At 48.3% G+C, this 21,902-nt stretch overlaps 6 protein-coding genes and 1 non-coding gene across 7 annotated transcripts; 3 read left to right on the top strand and 4 right to left on the bottom strand.

The window, feature by feature from the left end:
- Positions 1–989: 989 nt before the first annotated feature.
- Positions 990–3,765, top strand: F5Y00DRAFT_263298 (glycoside hydrolase superfamily; the record flags this gene model as incomplete). Its single annotated transcript, XM_048011491.1, has 3 exons — positions 990–1,082; positions 1,138–1,588; positions 1,658–3,765. 3 exons carry the CDS (start codon positions 990–992, stop codon positions 3,763–3,765), a joined length of 2,652 nt encoding a protein of 883 aa, XP_047863551.1.
- A 479-nt stretch (positions 3,766–4,244) lies between these two features.
- On the bottom strand, positions 4,245–4,315 carry F5Y00DRAFT_t107. Its single transcript has one exon. It is a non-coding gene; the product is annotated as a tRNA-Gly (tRNA).
- A 241-nt stretch (positions 4,316–4,556) lies between these two features.
- F5Y00DRAFT_240692 (Mss4-like protein) lies at positions 4,557–5,561 on the bottom strand. The gene is made up of 2 exons (XM_048008272.1): positions 5,117–5,561; positions 4,557–5,043 (listed from the first exon to the last, which is right to left on the bottom strand). The coding sequence occupies exons 1-2, from the start codon at positions 5,234–5,236 to the stop codon at positions 4,663–4,665; spliced, it is 501 nt and encodes a 166-aa protein (XP_047863550.1). The 5' UTR covers positions 5,237–5,561; the 3' UTR covers positions 4,557–4,662.
- A 676-nt stretch (positions 5,562–6,237) lies between these two features.
- F5Y00DRAFT_270985 (putative secretory lipase) lies at positions 6,238–7,710 on the top strand (the record flags this gene model as incomplete). The annotated part of the gene is made up of 1 exon (XM_048012703.1): positions 6,238–7,710. The coding sequence occupies one exon, from the start codon at positions 6,238–6,240 to the stop codon at positions 7,708–7,710; it is 1,473 nt and encodes a 490-aa protein (XP_047863549.1).
- Positions 7,711–7,949: 239 nt separating this feature from the next.
- On the bottom strand, positions 7,950–11,249 carry F5Y00DRAFT_253832 (glycoside hydrolase family 35 protein; the record flags this gene model as incomplete). Its single annotated transcript, XM_048010103.1, has 9 exons — positions 7,950–9,244; positions 9,294–9,894; positions 9,953–10,021; positions 10,067–10,201; positions 10,259–10,354; positions 10,401–10,433; positions 10,485–10,731; positions 10,781–10,896; positions 10,944–11,249. 9 exons carry the CDS (start codon positions 11,247–11,249, stop codon positions 7,950–7,952), a joined length of 2,898 nt encoding a protein of 965 aa, XP_047863548.1.
- Positions 11,250–15,028: 3,779 nt separating this feature from the next.
- Positions 15,029–17,623, top strand: F5Y00DRAFT_270980 (uncharacterized protein; the record flags this gene model as incomplete). The annotated part of the gene is made up of 2 exons (XM_048012702.1): positions 15,029–16,655; positions 16,707–17,623. 2 exons carry the CDS (start codon positions 15,029–15,031, stop codon positions 17,621–17,623), a joined length of 2,544 nt encoding a protein of 847 aa, XP_047863547.1.
- A 651-nt stretch (positions 17,624–18,274) lies between these two features.
- F5Y00DRAFT_240684 (uncharacterized protein) lies at positions 18,275–19,921 on the bottom strand. The gene has a single exon (XM_048008271.1). It carries the CDS (start codon positions 19,660–19,662, stop codon positions 18,283–18,285), a length of 1,380 nt encoding a protein of 459 aa, XP_047863546.1. The 5' UTR covers positions 19,663–19,921; the 3' UTR covers positions 18,275–18,282.
- Positions 19,922–21,902: the final 1,981 nt, after the last annotated feature.

The following is a 21,902-nucleotide window of genomic DNA, read 5'->3' as shown; positions in this document are numbered from 1 at the left end:
CCCTTAAGGTAGGTATATTAAAAACAGGATGAAAAGTGCTTCGGTAGGGTTATAGCGTCGTAATTCAGGTGAAAAAGAGAATCATGATTTACGGTGGCAACCAAATATGAAGACTATACACTTCGCTCCAAATCTTTTCGGTCTACAGCCTTATTTCTCGGCTGTCGTCGTCGAGAGCGATGATCTTTTCCTCTTCACAAAAAAATCTCCATTAAACAAACTCAATCTAAGCGAGCCTCAAATGGTCCGACGAAGAAGCGACCCCTTGGCCTATGTACTCTGTCTAGATCTTAATCGATCTCCACGTAGGGCCGTCCTTTGGCCTATAGGCTGCCCGCTGCACCGTGGAGATGGACTCAATATCCGGCCCTCGCAGCCGGCCAATCGCTATCCCCTGTCAACCCTGTCGACCACATGTAGAGCTAAGTTCTAGGCTGAGCGCTATGCTTGTTCCTGAATCTGACGACCTTCCCGATTCTAGCGGCGCTGTGTGCTTCTGGTATGTAGGGACTTATTGGGCGATGACTCTTCTGCCTACTATCATGGGTCGCTTCGGCGCGAACACCCGTTCGGGACAATCCAATCTCACTCCATGAGATTCGGGAAATTATTAGGCAGGAGATGAGTAGGCAACGACTAGAATGGGCCTATCTCATGTCTCAAATTTTAGTCACACATTGTAGGACCTCACTATACTCCAGTGTACGGCTGTCACTATGCAGGATAGCCAATCCCTAACTCGGGCGGGAATGGCTCGGTTCGAACGGCTGCTCTTTATTCATAACCGCGCCGTCTTCTGTCTCTCTCTTCTTTTCTTTTTTCCTCATCACCACCAGTCGAGTTGACAAGAAACGGCATATTAGCCAGCCGTGGCAAACATCTTGTTTGCGTCCTTTCGTTGAGTAGCTTGACGATCACATTCATTACGGCCTTGGCCACTTTACGATCTTTACCTACGTATCACATAATCTCTTAATACATCGTTCAAGATGCAGTTGAAGAATTCAGTTTTGGTTGCCGCCCTCTCGGCTTCCTCTGCCTTTGCTACTTACACAAAAGACTATAAGCTAAACGCTTATTGGGTATGACATTGTATTATTAGATATGTTTCTCATATATACTTACTCTTATTTATAGGGACAATCAGGACCTGACACCGATAGCCTTGGCGAGCACTGCGAGTCCGATAGCATCGACTATGTTACTCTTGGTTTCGTGAACAACTCGCCCGAGAACGGAAATGGCACTGGCTACCCGGGCACAAACTTCGCTGCTCACTGCGCGGCCGAGGTTTACGTTAACAACAACCGGGACTCTAAGCTTCTCAGCTCGTGCTCTTTCATCAAGGATGACATCAAGAAGTGCCAGCAGCTCGGAAAGAAGGTGTTGCTTTCTATCGGAGGAGAATTCTCTTCCTCGAGCAACTACACCCTCTCCTCTGTCCAGGCTGGTATAGATTTCGCCGACTTCCTTTACCAGGCGTTTGGTCCTTTCAAGAGCGGTTATACGGGGCCTCGACCTTTTGATACCAGCAGCACGGAGCACGTCACCATTGACGGTTTCGATTTCGACATCGAGACTACATTCAGTAAGATATGCCCCTTAACTTCCCTCCCTTAGGTAGTGTATGACCATATACACTAACTAGCATTTTTAGGCAACCAGCAGCCATACGTCAACATGGTAAACCATCTTCGCGATCTCATCACCGCTGACAGCGAGAGCATTATTCTCACTGCTGCTCCGCAATGCCCGCAGTCTGCTGATTACTTCCAGATGGAGACTATCCTTCAGCAGGCCAAGTTCGATAAGATCTGGATCCAGTTCTACAACAATCCCACTTGCGAGGCCTGGTCCACTGGCTTCAACTACAATGACTGGGAGAGCTTCATCAGCGGCGGTGTTAACAGCGCTGCTGAGCTCTTCATCGGTCTTCCCGGCAGCGCCTCCGCCGTTGGATTACTCGGGAGCGGCTACATCACGGCTCAACAGGCTAAGGACTTGATCTGCACGTACAAGAAGCAGGAGCATTTCGGCGGTGCCATGTTGTGGGATGCCTACTATGCCTCTCAGAACAAGGACCTTGCAGGAAAGAACTACTATGACTTGGTTGCTGAGGCTTTGAAGTGCGGTGGCTGTGACGGAGATGTCTGCAAGCCTGCTACAACTAGCAGCTCGGTCACGACTTCATCCACCACGAGCTCCTCCACCAGCTCTTCCACCTCGTCAACCGTTAGCACCACCAGCTCTTCTACTTCCTCGACTGTCAGCACTACGTCCACCTCGAGCTCTGCCTCCAGCACTAGCAGCAGCATCTCTACTTCCAGCTCTGTTGCCACATCGAGCAGTGCTTCAAGCTCAAACTACATTGCTACGTCGAGCAGCGCCTCCAGCTCAGGATACCTTGCAACATCGGAGAATGCTTCCAGCTCAAGCTATCTTGCTACGTCTACCAGCTCCTCAGTTTCAAGTTCCAGCTCCTCTAGCTCTACTAGCTCCTCGGCTTCCAGCGCCGCAACTAGCAGCAGCGTGTCTTCAACTTCTTCTTACGACCTCACCTCCAGCAGCTCAGCATCCGCTAGCGAGACCTACGCGGACAGCACATCGTCTTCTAGCATCGCGACTGTCACGGAGTCCTCGACGAGCTCGCTAATTACAAGCAGCAGCACTCTCTCAACGATCTCTACCATCTCCAGCTCTTCCTACAGTGCTTCGGCTACTTCTTCGGAAGACGACTGCCCTCCTGATGAGACCTCTAGCTCATTCAGCGAGTCGTCCACTTATAGCGCTTCGGCCAGCAGATACCCGACCGTATCGGTCACTTCCAGTGTTTTGAACAATGCCTCAGCTAGCGGCTATCCTACCGTATCCCTGACTTTCAGTGCTTCAAACAGCGTCTCCGAGACCCAGTCTGTGAGCGCAACTTCGTCGTCTTACCCTACAGGTAGCGCCTCCACCACGGAGTACACGACTAGCACCGTATATTCCACCACCGTTTACACCGTGACGTCGTGCGCCCCTAGTGTCACCAACTGCCCGGCCAGGGGTTCCGTCGTTACCGAAACGATTGCCCTGTACACCACCGTGTGCCCCGTCACTGAGACACAGAAGCCGACGCAGACCCCCACTGCAGTTCCCTACACGAGCACCATCTACAGCACGCGCATCAGCACCATCACCAAGTGCCCGGCCAGCGTGACCAACTGCCCCGTCGGCTCCGTCACCACCGAGACCATTGCCATCGAGACCACGATTGTCCCCACCACCGTGGAGACGACGGCCGAGACCAAGCCCACTGCCTCCGGCGTAGCTTCGTACCCCGTCGCTGGCGGCTCCCAATACCACCAGGCCTCGTCATCCAACGACGTGCAGACTGCCGCGGTGTCCAGCTACCCCTCGCCGTCCAACGACGTTCAGACCGCTGCCGTATCTAGCTACCCCGCAGTGAACACCCCGACCGCCTCTCCCTCCAGCGTCCAGTCCGTGTCTACCACACTAACCGTCGCCGTCTACCCCACGGGCAAGGGCGGCTACAACAATGGCAGCACCAACGGCATCGTCCCGTCTTACAGCGCCGGCACGGGATACCCCGTCGCGCCCACGACTACCTCCGCCGGCAGCGGATACACTGCCATCGTGTGCAACGGCACTGGCTGCTCGGCCTCGACCTCAACCTCGTACCCTACGTCGGTAGTTACCGCCGGCTCAGCTAAGGCTGCTTCTTTGAGCCTTGGTCTGTTGGCTGTTGTGGCTCTCGTTTTGTAAGGGGAGAGCGGAGGGATTGGTTTGGGAGAGGGGGGTTGGATGAGTGTGTTATGCTGTCGTTATGTTATATGTTAATTAATGTGAAATGTATAATTACATATAGCACACATTGGGAATGATGAGCCGATTCAAACATGTTCCAACTGAATTTTCTAGCGCGTGATAGGTAGTATGTATGTTATAAATGAAGAGATATGAGCGTTTGCTTGTAAGGGAGTCTTGTGTTGACCTGAAATAAAGTCGTAACCACAGAACGGAGCACTAAAGTCACTATCAAGTATATCTGCTAATAAGCTTTAACGTCGAGGAAAAAATTAGCAGATATGAAATTGGGCGGCTAGAGAAACATTATCATATATGGAATCTTTCCTTCTGAAGCCTCCCTAAGACTGATATGAATTTGAGTGGATGAGCACTTCAAAAAAAAAAAAAAAAAAAAAAAGGGTCGTAGGCCAAGTTCGAGAAAACGGCAAAAGAAATGCATCAGCCGCGAATCGAACGCGGGGCCCATCGATGGCAACGATGGATTTTACCACTAAACCACTGATGCTATTAGGTGATTGGTAGATTCAGTCGTAAATTTGCTCTATATCAATATGCACTATTTGTGGGTTCCCTACCTTGTGATTGGCTCATAGGGGATAGCAATGAGCGGTCCCTATGTAGTCTATCTAAGTGTCTTTCCCACGATATCTCATTTAGTTTTCGGAATTGATGTCAATATCACTAATGATTGCAAAATTTCGTGAGGCTTTGCGGGAGACTATCCAATCCTCATCAGAATCAAGAAGTTTGAGAATCATGTAACTATGAATTTGGTGGTGTCGTTAACATAGAAGCAAACGACTTTCTCTATCGTACTACACTACATAAAGAAAACTCATCTATCATAGTCGCTCACAGCTTAACGCTCCCGCTATTTTTAGACCATTTAATTCCTCTGCCCTTATTGAGAATATGATCGGTCACGCCCTTGATCTCGTTCTGACACCACACGTTGTGCCCTGAAGAGTTCGCAAGCGCGAATCCAAACTCGGATAGATACTCGGGATCCACGCACCCTACCGCAATCTCGACGTCTTCGCGCGACTCATCCCGCCAGTATAGAAAGCTGCCGCAGTTTGTGCAGAAGGCGCGCTGGATACCCGGCGTCGCATAGAATTTCTTCAACGTCTCGGTGGATGTTAGAAACGTAAAACCGCTAAGCGGAGCGGTATGCGCGATGAAGATCAGAGCGCCCGTGTTCCGTCGGCATTGCGTACATTGACAGCTTCCGCTCTAGGTCCGGTCTGTTAGTTGGGCATTAGAGCCATAGATGATAAAAATGGGTTGAAGAAATATCCTCACTTACCCCTTTTAAGAAATCGTGGTCCTTCGAGAAGTCGACACGGTATCTTATGGAGCCACAGAGGCAACCACCCGTGATAGACGTTGGCTTCGAGAAATCATCGATAGATACAGATTCAGACATCTTGTTCAAGCACGGATACCTTAAGATGGATTTTATTTAAAGCAGAGTTTCCCTTAAATACGATTTGACTATTACATCCTCCTTCCAAACTTAAGCTCTTTAAAAGGTCATATATAGAAAAAGATATATGAACCCCCGCTTGTCAAACGCGCCCTACGCCACGCCCAATGTCGTGGATGCAGACACCCGAGTAAAGACATGAAGGAAAAGATTGGATTAACCACTTAATGCCGAATTTATCTTGACATTTCTTCGCCCTTGTTTGGAATTACGCTCATATCATATAATATCAAACTCTAAGATTCGGCTCCGTCTAATATAGAACGGCCAACTATCATACCTGATCATAGGGCGTCGTTCCTTATCTTTTATCGGTAAAAGCCAAGATGGCGAGACGCCGCCTGAATTCAACCATGACTTTCAGCAATTGTTGGTTGAACTTAGAAACCGGTTTCCAATTCTTCGACCAGACTACGCGTAGTGTAGGTATTTATATGGAAGCAGATGTGTGACATTCGTCAGCAGCCTTTGGATTATAAAGATATCGGATAAATCCTTCGTAACATCACTCCCTTTTACCCTTGATTCCACGCTTTGTCGGCCGAGAAGCTAAAGATTTAATTTCCGCCAGCTTCTCACGGACTTAAAAAACCACCAAGAATCACAGGTGGATACCACCGTAATATCACCACCATAAGTTTCCGGCGCTTTTACGTCAGCAGCTTTTATATGTCAACTACTCGCCCACGGGTTTCCGTGGAGTTTCGTCCCTATTTCTCTACTACTATTGATTATCATGGTATTGAAATTTGTTCCAAAATAGGTAGTTCAGTGGGATATAGTCTAATGAGAGACGTAAATAGATAGCTATCATGACCAATCAATAGTATATTCATTTTCCATATATAACTAGAGCCATGACTCGCCTTAAGTCATGTAGAATTCGTTTGACACCAAATACAACTAATAAGCTGGAACCGACTTGAAGAGAACTGGTTGCGATGCATTCTTTACAGATCTTGCTAGCCACCGTCTCATTGACGGTGTCACTTGTCGAGGCTCAAGCGCCGTTGAACGTCGAGCAGTCGACGGGTTTCAACTCTAGTTTCGCTCTATCAAACTCACAGATAGAGTCCGCAAACCTGTCGTCAACAGCAGTCACTAATATCAACATCGCTATAAACTTCGACCGCTCCCAACTCGCCAACGGAGGCCCCGCCGAGGACAGCTTCTACGATCTCCCGCCACTTTCCGGAACGCCAATACCCGGTACCCTTCTTAAGGTCCAAGAGTTCACGAATGCGTCGTCCTTTGTTATCCCACCTAACACAGCGCTCTCACGTATTCTCTACACAACGTCAAACCTTAATGGAACCGTTGTCCCAGCCTCGGCTTTTATCCTCTGGCCCTTCACGCCTAAGAAATTCCAAACGGGGAACGGAAGCGAATCCACCAAAGCACCTGCCGTCCTCTGGACACACGGCACGGAGGGTTTCTTCGCCTCGGCCGGCCCTTCGACACATAGGGCGCTTTGGTACGGCCATGAGGCACCCTTTACCCTGGCGCTTGCAGGTTATGCCGTCGTGGCGCCCGACTACGCTGGCCTTGGTATCCACAAGTCCTGGGATGGCAGCGAGATCCCCCACCAGTATCTGATGTCGCAGACATCCGGCCACGATGCTCTCTACGCCCTGCAAGCCTCTCTAGAGGCCTTCCCTGACGTTTTGGACGAACGTTTCGCTGTTATAGGCCATAGTCAGGGCGGTGGCGTCGCATGGGGTGTTGCCGAAGTACTTGCGGCCAAGGGAGATGATGAATTCAAGGGGCTTGTGGATGGGTATCTCGGTACAATCGCCGTGAGTCCTACTACAGACGCGTTCGTCGGCCAACTTGGATTCATATTACCGTGGATTGGAATGATTCTACCCAGCATCTTCCCAGACTTCGACCTTAGCACGTGGCTAACTCCGTTAGGCATTGCGCGAACGAAGCTCTTGCAAGAAGTTGAGGGCGGAGCAGGCGTTTCGACCCAGCTCTTCCTATCGGGGGATAAGATTATCCAGGATGGTTACGACAAGACTTGGTACGTCGATGCGTACGGCAAGCTAGCAAATGCGGGACGGAAAGCCTTCAAAGGCCCGCTTCTTGTTATCCATGGCACGGAAGACTATTATATTCCCGAAAATGTCACGGCTGCGACCGTTCGGGCCACATGCGAAGCCTTTCCTGACGGAGATCTGGAGTACCTGGTTGTTAATGGGACGTGGCACGTACCTACTCTTGATGCCACGAGACAGACCTGGCTCAAGTGGATTGAAGATCGGTTTGAGGGCCGAGCGCTAGAGAAGGCTGGTTGTGTCAAGTCTAGTTTGGAGAGTTTTCTACCCCTGGAGCGTTACCAGGCTACGGGAAATTCGTTTCCTCAGTTTGCTGGTTTGCCGGAATTTAGCTACCAAGTGCCTCTAGGACTTTGAGAAGGCAATATGGGAAAGCAGAGTACTCTGCTACTAAATCATCCTGAGATATTTACTCTGCGAGCTATATGCATTCCGAAGTCTTTCACAAATCATGTATCATACTTGCCTCCATCTAGAAACTAACTAGCATATATAGAAATAACTATAGATTAAACCGATGTGATTGATTCCCATCTCCGCAACTAAATGCTATACATTTACGTATGATCATGCAGTGTATAATAAGACGTCAAAAATCAGTAAGCTCCCTTGCGTAATGACCACGCCGGACTCTCAACCAAGACGACAGGATCACGTCCCGTCAAAACCGGCTCGCCAGCCTCAAGTCTAAAATCGAGCACGGTTGTGTCGCCGCTCTCTTCCATACGCCATATCGCCAGCCCAATCCAGTTCTCGCCGTTATAGTTTAAAATCCCCTCTGGAACTGGGAATTGCGTCTGGGGGCCGATGTGAGGTATGTACTTACCAAACTGCCACCCGTTCACATACAATTGGATCCGCACAGCCCCACCAGCGACATTGCGGAATGAAAAGGAGAGCGGAATGTCGTATGTAGTAGAAGGGAGATCGAGGGAGAGCGGCGCAGCATAGAAGAATATACCTGGTTTTCCCGGTGCCGAGAATGGCGAACCTGGGGTGAAAGTCTCAACAGGAGGTTGCGGAAAGTGGTAGCCCTGCCGTTCAGCATAGAGGCCGCCCTCATTCAGGGGGCCTCGGGTGCGATCGGCATAGTCTTCACCACCGAGATTGCCGGTGAGCTTCCACGATATAGGGGTGCTGTCTAATATTGAGCTAGCGAGGCGATAGTCGAGGATCCCACGAGGCGCTTTACCGGTGTCGATGCCTGGGATGTAATTGCCGTCTAGTCCCATATGGTCGATCACAACCGTCAAGACGTATGGTGCCCCCTGCGAAAGACTTGGAAGCTTGTACGTTGCGTCGTAGCTTGGAGCACTGGAACTACCAATCCATGATCCTATAAAAGTATTGTTTAACCAGACTGAGTGGCCGTAAGCCGTGCCGCCCTGGGTTTTGATTTTAAAGGACTTCTCGGTGCCTTTGGCAGTGAAATGGCCCCTAAAGAGCAGTACTCCGGTATTAAACCCGTAATCGCTAGCGAAGAGGGAGGTTGGTGTCTGTAGAGTCTGGTATGAATTGTTTGTTGATTGGTGGTCTGCTGCCAACCAAGTAGAATCATCATAATCTGTCTGAATCTCAGGAAGCGAGTCGACGTATTTCCAGGGCAATCCAGACAGAGCAGGAAGATCGAGTGCTGGAACTGAGTATTGGATAGTTGTTACTATTCTTCCATCTTCTACCTTGAAGTCAGTTGCCTTCCCGTTGATATTAAGAACTGTCGTGTTTTGAGGGGCCCCGATAACCTCAACGGTCGTCGATCTATTAAAATCCGCGGAGAGCGACAGTACGCCATTCTCAACAGAGGCGGATCTGACGAGATATGGTCCATTGATAATTAGTGATGTGGACTTGTTGATCTCAGGTACCCAATAACTATAAGCAGAATTTCGATCTAGGCGTTTTTATTAGCCTTGTTCTTGCGAATGAATGACCTATCCTACCTAGAATGTAAATGTGAAAATTATCAATTTTAACGATATTCCTTGCATCTGGAGTAGAGCAGCCCAAAGTTATGAGGCCTTCTGTTCTATTCACTTTAACGGAGTCATCTGATATAACTGAAAAAGTATCGTTAATTTGCACGGCGAGCTCGTTCATTTCATTCGGTCCACTATAAACAAAAAGAGCAGTCGTGTTTCCGAACTTCTGATGTGTTAGAATTTCAGCCGTGGAATATAGGAGCTTAATTCCTCGAACATCATAGTCGGTCACTATAATCTTCGAATCCCTACCGTGAAGAGTGAGATCATCAAATAGCGTGGGGATCGAGATCTCTCCTTTCAACGTTGGAAGCTTCATCGTGTAATTATCTGAGGCGGTTCTGGAATAGTCGCTATGGCGGACGACGAAGAATGACCCACTACCACTTGTGCTATTTCCAGCAAGTCGAGTTACCGTGATGGCAGCATTGTCAGCATACGTCCACACCAGGGCAGCTCCGGGTTCTGCAGTCAAGTAATCTGGTGATACCTTCAGCCACTCGGCCTGTAGCTTTAGTTCCGAATATTTCTCTCTCCTAAGCGACCTATCTTCCGATATAGCCTAAGGCAGATCTAAGTTAATATATGTATTTCTCCCGAGCAGAAAGTCACCCACCTACCGCTCCATAATCGTAAGATGTATAACCTCCTGGATGTCCAATATTACCCCAATTGGTGCCACCAAAAATCTAACGAGTCAGTAGAGATGATAGTATAGGTTGACCGTGACTGACCATATATATGTTATGGATAGTTGCCCCTGCGGCAAAATTATTCTTGAAGAAGACGCGTTCAAATTCATGATTGATAAATGCCGCGCAATTGTTAAATCCAGGACCTCCCCAAGGATCATAGGCGCCACCTTGGAACTGGCGATAGACTTAGCAATAGCAGCTTAAATAGCATAAGAGAATCCGGTAACCAACCTCCAAGAGAGAGAAAGGGGTGGACGGACTCTGCAGCTTGTGTGTCTGGTAATAGATTCCCGATAAGGCTAGTGGTGGCCAGGTGGAAGGGTTTCGCTAGATCCATCAGTATCACTGGTATTACGGATATGAGGTTACTAACGCAGTCAAACATAACCGGATAGGCATCGTGTCCCTAATTCTTGTCAGGATATTCGGTGCAGTAATCTCGTTCAGTGTAGCTCACATAGATATCCACTGCACCTAGTCCTGTACCCGGAGCGTTAGTTCCCAGGGGGGCTGCGTCGTTGCTAATGAGGGGTACGACAATTCCCGCGTTCCGTGCCTGGTCCTCTACGTATTTCATGTACTTGCCACTGGGGAATGGGATAGAGACGCCGACCGTATACTCATTCTCGGGTTGATATAGTATCACGGGGCCGCCATTAGTAATTTGGGCTTTCGCAATAATGGCACCAATTTGAGCAGCATAGCTGTCTGAGTCAGTCGGGAGCTTATTTATGCAGCGATCTCGAAGCTAACTTGTCTGTAGCCGCCAAGTAGTCGTCATCCGACGTCCTTAGGTGTCCCTTGACACGTTGGAGCCATCCAGGGAACCCACCAAAGCTCACTTCGGCATTTATATAAGGTCCGGGTCGCTTGTTCTGTTTAGCAGGCTCTGCTCGAGAGTTAGAGAAATACTCACTGCGATAAGATAGATGCCAGCCTTGGTTGCGGCTTCAAAGAATTGCTCGTAGGAAAATACACCTTCGACTGAGAAATCGCCTGGTTTCCCTTCCAACAGAGCCCAATTGGTATAGAAAGAGACACAATTGAATCCCAACGCCTTGGTTTTTTGAAACACGTCAAGCCATAAGGATGGAACGGGTAGCCTCCATGGGTGGAATTCGCCGCTCATAACCATGACTCTTTCTCCCTTCACATATAATGAGTGGCTATCCCAAGTAACGATGTTTTGTGCCAATGTCTTGCTGTTTTCTGCGACTGTCATAGGCGTTTCTCCAGTATCCCAAGCATAGCTTCGAACAACCCAGAGTAATAATGTCAATATGTCAAGAAAATACATGATACATACTATATTTCTGGTTTGAGATTCCGGAATAGATGTCCGGGAGGGTTTTGCCAATGTCAGGATCGGATAAGGCGGGGACGGCCCCACGCGTTGTAGACAAACGTTAGAACCGGGGGATCCCGTCGATACATGAGCCCCTTTACATTCTCTCAACAATCACGTGCTAGAATTAACAACCTTTGACAATCATAAGTAAGATTCTACATAAAATAAGACTTTCAGGCCTTTGTGATTTTGATTGGACTTAAATTCCCATATCATCTTGAACTTGGACTCAATGATGAAGTTACCGTATGTGGGACTTAGCAAAGACCTTCCAGAACACTTGAATTGGTACGTAGCTTCACATGTAGTAAGAGTAATAGGATTATACATTACCTAAGGTAGTGTCTACCTTATCCCTATTAATAACTTGTATCTCTTTCCGTGTCTGGTAAATTGGCTTATTTTTTATGGAATTTCTAAAGGAGTATCAACCCTCAATCTGTGTATAGATTCTGACGCGGTGGTAACGACCTGCTTATGAGGTCCTAACCCAGCACCACCAAAGATCCTTTGAATAAGGTTGGATAACAGAATTTAGCTTTGCCTATCGAGGATACAGCTCAATGTTGACTTCCGAAGGCTTTTACCAATCTTTCTTTTCCCCTGACCTTCTAAGACGCAAGTCAGAGCAATTGTATCAAGACTTGAATCTCCAAAGATATCTAATAAAGCGCAGCGGTATAAAGGTTTCCATCATCATCATATTCGTTCTTTTATCACCGAGGAGGTATATCACATATACACAAGGATTACATACCCTAGTCTCAATTGCAACTTCTACGGTAGCACATGTTGTTCATGTTCTGAGAATGGACATACCCCGAGTGTCTCAGTTGCTCAGCTCCGGTCAGAATCGAAAACGCGACAATGACAACGGGGAATCCTCCGATAGAAGGAATCATAACACAGAGCCATCTCCTATTTCAGATTCGGATGATATCAGCAACCGGCAAATCGTCACCCCGACAGCCTTTACTCTCTTCTCCAAACTCCCACCAGAGTTACGGCTACAAATTTGGCGGGAGACCTGGGAACCTCGAAACGTAATAGTATCACGGGAGATTATAGGTACTCGCGATTTAATAACGGGGAAGATCGATGATAAGAATAAGGATAAATGCCAAGATGCAGATATTCGCCAAATGCAAACTCACCTTGTTCTCCAAAGAAATTGGGCCCGAGATACTTATAATATCAGTCATAGCATCGTAACATACTCGGGCTCTTTTACTCGCCCGCCCGTTTCTCTTTCGGTTAACCAGGAATCTCGGCACGAAACGTTGAGGTACTTTCGGATCGCCTTTGCGCTTCCTGGAGGCAAGTCAGTTGTTTATTTCAATTTCGACCTTGATACATTATTTTTTCCCCTCCATTATCCGCTTTCGGCTGCGTTTTCAGGGGCAGATCTACGTCGACTGGTAAGGATTTCCATTCCCTCGGCGATCCCTATAATTGGATCTTTCGCTCACAGGACCGGGTTAATGGACAATGTTTTGCGACATATTATGCAAGTCCCCCCAGTGATACCGGCCGGAGTTTTTGGTGGTGAGACATATGACGAGGAATTCAAGCTTGTCTGGGTATTTTTACGGAACTATCTTCCTGCATTGCGCGAAATACATTTGAGGAGATTCTACAATTGCGAACGGTATGAAAGTACTAGGACAGCTGTCCTGGACCCCAAAGCCCGGGACTTTCTCTGTTACACCTGCCATAGAATACAGGATTCCCTCAGAGATCACTTCCAGAGACGTAGCTCAGTGTACTCAAATTCTTACGAGGAAATTACCTGGTACATAAGTCGATGCAACATGCGAAAACCCTATTTCAGAGAAGAGACGCTCGTGATCGGTCGAGTGCCAGGCGGTAGCCTATCCAGGAGAGACGAATACGTTACTGTCACATTCGAGGTAATTTATGATGCGGATGAAAACACAACCCCCCCTATAGTTCAAGGCAACCGTACGAAATACCTATGTGTTGCAGGGGCTCTAATACACGCTACAATGCCTCTGATATATTTAGACCCTGTGGTGTGTATGATGTAGGGTCTTGGATAAAGGTATTTTCTGATTTTTACTCAAGTTATCATGGGCAGCGAGAACAGGTTGTATTCATGAATAAGCGTTTTAGCGTTAGTTTAAATAGGTGTTAACGATTAATGCTATAGACTACATTGTCTAATACTTGGAGACTACAGCCCTGTGAAGGGCGAATTCGTGATCCTGTCATTTAACTGATACCACAAGACCTCATATCCCCAGGTGTTATTACGAGTACCTACTATTAAACTAAATGAGGGTACGTCTAAGGCAGCAGCGTGAAGCCCAACTATGATCTGGAAAGGGATGTTGCTTTGTTTAAGGTACCGTCATAAACATATTCTTGACTATGATCGAGCTGGCAAATTGTGTGTAAGTTAATACTGCGAACAATGCCTGAACACCCATACATAGAAAATTGGGCTGGTTAGCTCTTCGAGCCCGGCCGTACCTTAGCATAAATATGTAAAATATGAGTCGAGGTGATTAGGTAGCTGATGTGACTGCGTGATTTCACAGTAACGAGTAGTTGCCCCTTTAGACGAGCACCTACCTGATAAACGCGTAACAAGGCAAAGTAATGAACACAGGGGAGTATCGGCCTAGCATATAGTAGGTAAAGCAGAAGGACTGAACGATTATATTATAAACCATATATCTGTTGTACTTGCCAGCCTTTGACTTCTTGTACCTAATGCTGTAAAAGGAAGCTTCCCCTGAATGAGATATAGGAATGATACCACTCCCCTGGCATTTACAGATACATTAGGTACCTACCTGACCTAAGAACGTATAGTCGGCAGCACCGTCCTTAGGTAGCAGCTGTAGCTGCAGGTGCCTACCGGGTATATAACAGTGTGGGTAGTTGGAACTTACCAGAACATATTGGAGTTTCCAATACCATAGCTGCTATTTTTCCAAGCCTTTATTCTGTGCACCTACAAATACACAACCTACCTATCTCTTACTTACCTCCTAAAAAGTATTAATAGCATCGACGAAGATTCGTACATGCCTTAGGCCACAGGCTCATACCAAAGTTACGCACCTTCCACTCCCCTTTTAGGTAATCCGAGAAACTTGCCTTGGGTAGGTACCTCCCACCATACCTCCTATCGTACCTCCTACCATAGACGACGCGTTGCTTGAATTCTACCCAGACAGTCAATCGCGTCAACCTGTCTCAAAAATTATTATCCTAAGGCTTCCACAAATATTATTCCTCGCCTTGGAACTCAACGTACGGTAAGTTGCCCTGCTTTTCATCATTCTAATTACCTATAAGCCTTCCCCCATACCTCATCATACCATATCGCTTGACTTCGCCCTGGAACTGGTGCCGTACAAGGTGACAGCTTTCCTTCCTTCCTCCAATCCTATCCCTAGACTAAATCACCCACCAGTCACTTCCTTATCCTATCTCGCATATCCACCACAGCATTCTCTCCCGCATAATCCGGGGTACTTTCCAATCATCATTGTTTACCTCATCAACGCTTTCCACCCCCTTCTTCTTTCGCAGAGTTGTCTAAGTACATCATACTAAGCCTAGGTCTCCAGTTAGGTAGACTCACTACTACACCCCGACGACCAGCCAGTCAACCCATTACAATGTCTGCTCCGAAGTCGACTGCTGGGTCTGTAGGAAGGCCTCTCACACCATCGGCTCCTATATTCGTGCCCATCGATATCTATGCCAGTCATGAGGTACTCGATGCTTCGTTCGTCACGCGTACTATTCCAGACATCAGCCCCGATTCTAGAGTTATCGGTCTCTGCGCTGTGTCCCACGAGCGTGCAGGTACCGATGACCTCGGTTGGCACATTGCCGACTTCTTAGCATTCAAAGCACTCCTCTGCGGCGAGACTCACCCGAAAGCTCAGACATGGCTTTCCCAGTGTGATATTGCCAGTGTCGTAAAGGATAACCCTGAACATTACGTCCACGGCAAAGACCATCGCCTGGTCAACGTCGCCGCCACGTCCTCTTCGTACACCAACCGGCATGGAACCATCCAGAAACGAGACGACGAGATTAAGGTTGAATCATCAGCTGAAAAGCTTATACAGGATTTCCTTGGGGCCATTTCGGACAAGTCTAGACTCATTGAAGGGAAGAGTCTTCCCCTGGTCATTATTATTTGTGGCCTTACTACACTAGAGCAGGACGTCTTCTTCGGAGAGACCGATCCCAAGTTCCAGGTTACAAGCGATCGAATGCGCGAGGCACTTGGAGAGCATGTTGATGCTATCGTTATCTCTCCTGCTCTATTTTCTGCAGGTTGGTTAGTCAATCCGTCCTTTTGTCGACCACCGGCTAGAAAGATGCGCGCCGATCGCACAGAGTTCCTCGCAAGACAGTTTGGTGCAATATTTGCAAAGGATGTCGTTGAAAGCTTCTTAAGTTGGTCATGCCCCTTTATTGACTGGGATCAATTTGGTGGGAAGAAGGATGGCAGGTTTCCCGGTCCGGCAAAACCTTCGCAGCAGCAGCAAGATGCGATTGTGGCTTTCAAAGTGCAGATCCATAACACCCTCGCAGGTCGATTGTCCGCTGGACATAGAAACCACTCCTTTAACTTTGAGGCCGATTATGATGACTGGCAGAAGTTGGTTGGTCCCCGTCGGCACAAGCCGTTGAGTCACTTCAAACAGAAGTGGGAGAAGCTTGGAGTAGGTTCCGTGGCTAAAGTGAACGAAGAGCAACTTGAGTTCCTCGGAGGCGCTTTCGGTGGCAATAAGAAGTCGCAGGAAAGACATATAAAGCACCTTGTATATGACTCATTCGCTGCTTTGCCTGGATACTGGGCGCTGCCTTTTGGTCGAAGCGCTAGAGCCGCTTTCCGCATGTTTCTTGAAAACGATCATCCCGATTACAGGGACTGCCATGAAATCTTCAATATCATAGAGCACCGCTCTACTTCAGCCGTCGTTGCAGACATGACCCTCAAGTACTTTGGTTTCTCCAAACCATATGGAGAACGATGCAGGGATTGGGATGAGCCAAAATGGATAAAAGAGTCAACTGATTCCACACACCTGGCTGCTAATCGGTTGTTTGGAGAAATCAGCAAGTGCATTCCTAGGGTTGATGTGCCTCCTGGTGTCAATCCGAACCACCTCAGCGTCATTCAAAGACGGCTGGAGGTTCCTGCCTCTTATCTATCGGTAGCCATACACAACCACCTCGGTGCTCGTGTAGGATCGCCTCAGGCAATAGTGAAGAAAATTTCTGACTGTAAGTATACCAAGTCACTATCGCTAGTGATTGCTGCTAACATATGATTAGTTTTTGAAGAGATTAAAGACCGCCAGACTGAGCTACTGGTTAAGGATTCCGCATTGCACGATAAATGTAGGGTTTGGTTGAACTCGGTTCACCTGCCTATTCGCCCTCAAGACCCTATTATACCTCCTGTGATATCTACGACGTCCCCGGGAGAAAGCCCGCACATCGCCTACCGGACTCCTCGGGCTTCGGACAGCCGAGGAATAGCCTTCAAGTTTCCGACTACAGTTTCACAGACCGGAAAGGCTTCAGAAACCGTCTCTCCTCCTCGACCCAAGGCCAATACGACATTGGCTGGTCTTTCGAATAATCTTCCTGGCGAGATGGAGGAATTACTTCCCTCCATCGACCCAAGAATAGCAATTCGGACACTTACCCAAGAGAAGGAGGATCTGATCAAGGAGCTTATGGAAGCTCCGCCCAACAAACTCGTAGAAATTCAGGAAAAGATGGCAGAGAACCAGCATCTTTTGGCTTTCATGGAAGAAATAGCTCAGAAAAAGGGGCTGAAATCCAAGAATGGCGCGCATGAATCTGAGAAGCGCATCGGAGCTGTATCCCCACCCATCCACCAGGGGGACTCTCGCGTTCATAGTCGCGAAGGCGCGCTCCAGTCATCTCACATACAACAAATTCAGAGCCCTGAGCAACGAACGTCTCCTCATCTCCGAGGTCCTTTAGAGAAGTCCGATACGAAATCGCATGCTCGACGTCGTTTCGAGGAGCCAGCTCAAGAGAAACCAGCCGGCGACGTGTTCCAGCTTAGCTTAGGGAGAGGAGATACCTCCAGCTCACCAAATGAAACGAAACCATTATCACTCACTCCACACACCACACAGAAAGAAAGCAAACCAATGGAGAAATCTGAGACATGGGTCCCGCCTCATCTCCGTGGCCTCCAACATAAAAATATCTGAGGCGGTTAACCCTGAAAGCTAGTGTAATAATGGCGGGGATGCAACCGATGGCAGGTAAAGAGAGGATCGTTGTTTCCTATATGACTTTCGGAGTCACAACTTTGCAAAGAGAGGGGGCGGTTTTGGAAGGTTGGAGAGTTGATATTTCGAGGCGATGGAATTCCAACCTCTTAATGTTGGAATATGTCTAACTAGGTACCTACCTGGGTTAGGAACCTGTCTTGAAGAATGTGGTTTGAGGTTTACAGAGATGCTACCGCCACTTATCATGACAACATGATAAGCTAATGGATTTCGCCGGTGGATGATGATTTGTTACTGGCTTATTTTCTTAGTTATGCGGAGAGCTTTTACCGAAATGCAGTTGTAATTGACGAAGGTTAACGAGATAAGTCGTGGCAAACGTCAAAGTAGGGATCTCCCCAACTTTTCGATTGCCTTAATAGAAACGTTTTACCTCCTTATATTAAGCCACGTAGGTAGCCGTTACCCAGTAATTACCCATAACGATTGGTGTTTATCCTATCAATGCCAGTTGCAAAGTCACCTATTTATTTCCTACCCAAAATAGGTCTCCTAAGGTGCTACGGTATAGACGAGAGTAAGGTATGACAATACAAACCAAGCACTAAAGAACTCCGTAAGAGACCATTTCGTAATCATGTGCCATCTTTCTTCACATTACTATCACTGCTATTATCTATCTGGCTAGCTATATTGGTATCGCCGGTACTAGTTGGAGCCCTAGCGCCACGTTGGAAGACGAACAGGGCCTCGTCTTTGCCCGGGAAGCTCGGTAGCGCGATCTGAACAACCTTGACCCAACCCTCGCCCGCACGCTCCCGTTCCATATACTCGTCCATGCTCAGGTTCCGGAATCCCGTGTATCCGTTATGATTCTGCGTCCCGACCACGGCTAGCGTGTCTCCGGAATACGCGTCCATCATGAGCCGCGTGAAACCGCCCTCTTCACCGCCGGCAATAGTGCCCCCGACGATGGGGTATACGAGAAGGAGGACCGCTTCGTCGGGATCTATATCGGTTTCGGGTTTGCTACTTCCAGCCGAGGATTTTTTGTTGTTGTTGCTGTTGCTGCGTCGTCGCTTGCGCAACCACTCGGCACCGTCGGCGACGGTCGTGTCGGATACCCAGTTCACGCGCCACGCGCTCTGGGCGCTGTCTACGGGCACCGCGCGGACCCCGTATTGTCGCAGCATGAAGCTCCAGTATCCCCCGCCGGACCCCAGGTCGAGCACCTCGCGCCCCGCGGCGAGCACGCGCAGGATCGAGAGCGCTTCGTGGCTGGGACAGGCGCAGCCGAAGTGGTGCATTAGTACGGGCAGTACGTGGTGCGAGCGGTTGCCTGCTAGGGTCGAGGAGACGCTGGGGCCGGCCCATTCGAGGTTGCGGCAGCTCCAGTTCAGGAACGTTAGGTAGGGGTTCGGCGGGACGTTGCTGGTGGTACTGGTTTTTTTATTCTTGTTGCTCTTGTTCTGTTGCTTGGGGATGGTGAGTTGCGACGCGAGCGCTGGGTGTAGGTATCGCTTCGACTGGAGGTAGCTGGCTATTTCGGCGCGTAGGCTGCCCTTCTTGGCGTTGGAGAGGAAGGTCTTGAGCGCGGAGGGGGTCGAGGTGCTGGGGTCGAAGATGGAGAGGTAGGCGTCGATGTCGGGGCGTGGAGGCGGTGGGAGAGCTCTTAGTTTTTTTGAGGATGGGGTTTGCTCGGGCTTTGCGTCGTCGTCGTCGTCTTCGGTAGAGGGCGTGGGTGCAGGCTCGAAGTACCAGGCGTGGAAGGCATTCTGACGTCCAAGCGAGACGATATGTTGGACTTCGGCCAAGGTAACGCTAACAATGGCGTGGTAGACGTAGGAATCGCGGCGGGGATGCGGTAGCGCAAAGGAGGCTACGACGGCGGACTGGAAATCGTCGCTAGCGAGGAAGGCTTCGGCGCGTTCGTGTAGCGCCGCGTCAGCTACATATGTCGTCGGATTCCATGACGGCGCGCCCTCGCAGTACGTGAAAGGCTTACTCGGCGCCATTGACCTTGGAGTTGCACTCCTCGGGTTTGATTAATATATATATATATTCGTAAATACGTGTTTGATTAACTACTAGGTATAAGGTATAGATGAGAGATGAGAGAGCTACTAACCAGAGCGGGGTCCTGTCCTAGCGAAAATGGTGTTGAATATCAGGAAAAGTTATCAGGGATTCCCCGCACTCAGGGGCTTTTGCAGGGTAGCTCTTCTCCTATTACGGAGAAACGTCCGTTAGTCCCCTTATCCCCCTTTTTTTTACTCCATGCCGTATATAAATGGGACGGCGAGTCCGGCGTGCGGCAGCGATGGCGATGGTGATGGCCATGCATGTAAAGCGATATCGAAGAGGCGAAAGGGAGCTGTGTCACCAAGCTTCCTTGCTCCAAATAGTAACACTTGTGCCAATGCCAATACTTCGTACATACTAATTGAGTGCGTGTCCGCTTCGGGAACATAGAACTAAATATCCTATCTAGGTGCCTAGTTACCTCTTACAATAAACCATTCCCAAGCTCGGAGCTTACAGATACGTGTAGTGTAGTAGGTAGGGTGATTACTTGTGTTCTAATCACAGGAAATGTTTTCCTAACGCTTCGGTCCGACCGTTAGGTTCCGTTTCATAATGGGCCGGTCCCTTGGCCTTGGGAGCTCGTGTTGGGAAAGTAGCGCAACGGAAAAATAGGCAGCATGTAGGGCAATTTACGGGTCTGGCTGTACTCTTGATTCTGCGATCTGTAAAGGTATAAAAGATCAAGGGAAAGTTCGCACTATACCAGAGCCTGTCCCCTCTACGTCCAACGTACGGTATGTGATTATTAATCACGATGACAGAGTAACGGGATTTAGTAGACTACGGCTGTATGGTGCCGGGAGATAACCATTCATTGGACAGTTGCTGGATTCCCCAAGGGGAACATGTTTGGGATGTTGTCATCTCGGAGAAATATATGCAGTTGCCCATCATAACCAATTACTTCCTTTGGGTTCCTGTATTTACCTGTTCTGTCTACTGTTTGTTTCAGTTTGTAGCAAACTGCGAATCTCGGCTCGTGATGTCACTTTTGCTCGATCGCTTTATTGCTGTCTTCTTACGGACGAAACAAGACACAAACCCCGAATCACGAAGCACAGGAGCCAATCATTATTAGAACCGAAAAACGACCCGTCCGGCAATGATATTAGTATTCTCTAACAGGCATATCTTCGTCACAAATCCATCATATCCATGCTCGAAACTGGTATGACAGTTATAGAGTTGAACTACACAAAGATCCGATTAGAAAGCCGGAGTGCTGTTTTAGGAGGAACCTGGTGGGGGGATGGTCGAGTTGTCCATCCGAATCCCTGACCCCTGACTGATGGGGACGAATCGGGGGATGATACTATGTATTAACGGAGACCACGTAATACTACAAACCGCCCAGTTATTATATGCATACCTGTCAAAGCTATAAATATAAAATATAACCATTTAAATATATTAGGCACTTTTATAACCTATTGCCTCATCTTCCCTTTACTCGAGGGAAGTACTCGGTGGTAAATACCAACCTAAAATAGCGTTGATAATGTTTAAGATGTTTAAGATCTCTTGTTTATTTCTTATTATACGTATTCACCCGCAGATTGACCTTTGCAGGCGAGCTGCCGTGTATCGGTATTGCAATGCTCATTACGCGGATACCTTTGTCATCCAGACTACCTATTCACCACTTCTGGTGCTCATGCGGGCATCCGAGCCTGATGCTACCAATCTCTTTAGTAGCCACATTATAATAATTGTATTCCATCTGCCATTCGCATTGTGATACGACTGCTGTGGCTACGCAAAGAATAGCAAGCCCTGTCGGCGCCAATGGAAAACCCAGGGTGTTCCTCTATTTTCTTTCAATAATATTAGTCGAGCCAGTCCGATAACTTCAGGACCAGATGCATACACGCATGGCTGCTTGAATGTCTCAGATCACTACCCATCACCTGACTAGTGACATATAACGACAAGTCTCATTAATTATCAAGATATCTATTTACTTCCTCGTTGACCATGGCAGACTTCGGTCGTGGTTCAACTGTCCTCGTCTCTCCAAAGCTTCAATATCAAGTCAATAATCTTCATCCGGGCATATCGCATTACACACCCAAAGATTTCTCGCCAGCTCAAGTTCAGGGGGACGAAAAAAATAGTTCACCAATTATCCTACCTCGTCCCCAAATAGACATCGTAGGAGGAACTCCCCCTA

This window comes from Daldinia vernicosa (genome assembly GCF_022497035.1).
Source record: "Daldinia vernicosa strain CBS 139.73 unplaced genomic scaffold F5Y00scaffold_32, whole genome shotgun sequence".
In the NCBI taxonomy this organism is placed as follows: Eukaryota; Fungi; Ascomycota; class Sordariomycetes; order Xylariales; family Hypoxylaceae; genus Daldinia; species Daldinia vernicosa.
This window is presented reverse-complemented; position numbering and strand designations above follow the sequence as displayed.

Excerpts from the sequence above, each read along its gene's own strand:
- F5Y00DRAFT_240684 (XM_048008271.1), bottom strand. The coding sequence starts at position 19,662 with ATGGCGCCGAGTAAGCCTTTCACGTACTGCGAGGGCGCGCCGTCATGG.
- F5Y00DRAFT_240692 (XM_048008272.1), bottom strand. The coding sequence starts at position 5,236 with ATGTCTGAATCTGTATCTATCGATGATTTCTCGAAGCCAACGTCTATC. Across the intron at positions 5,044-5,116 it reads ACCACGATTTCTTAAAAGGG|AGCGGAAGCTGTCAATGTAC; the intron begins GTAAGTGAGGAT and ends GACCGGACCTAG.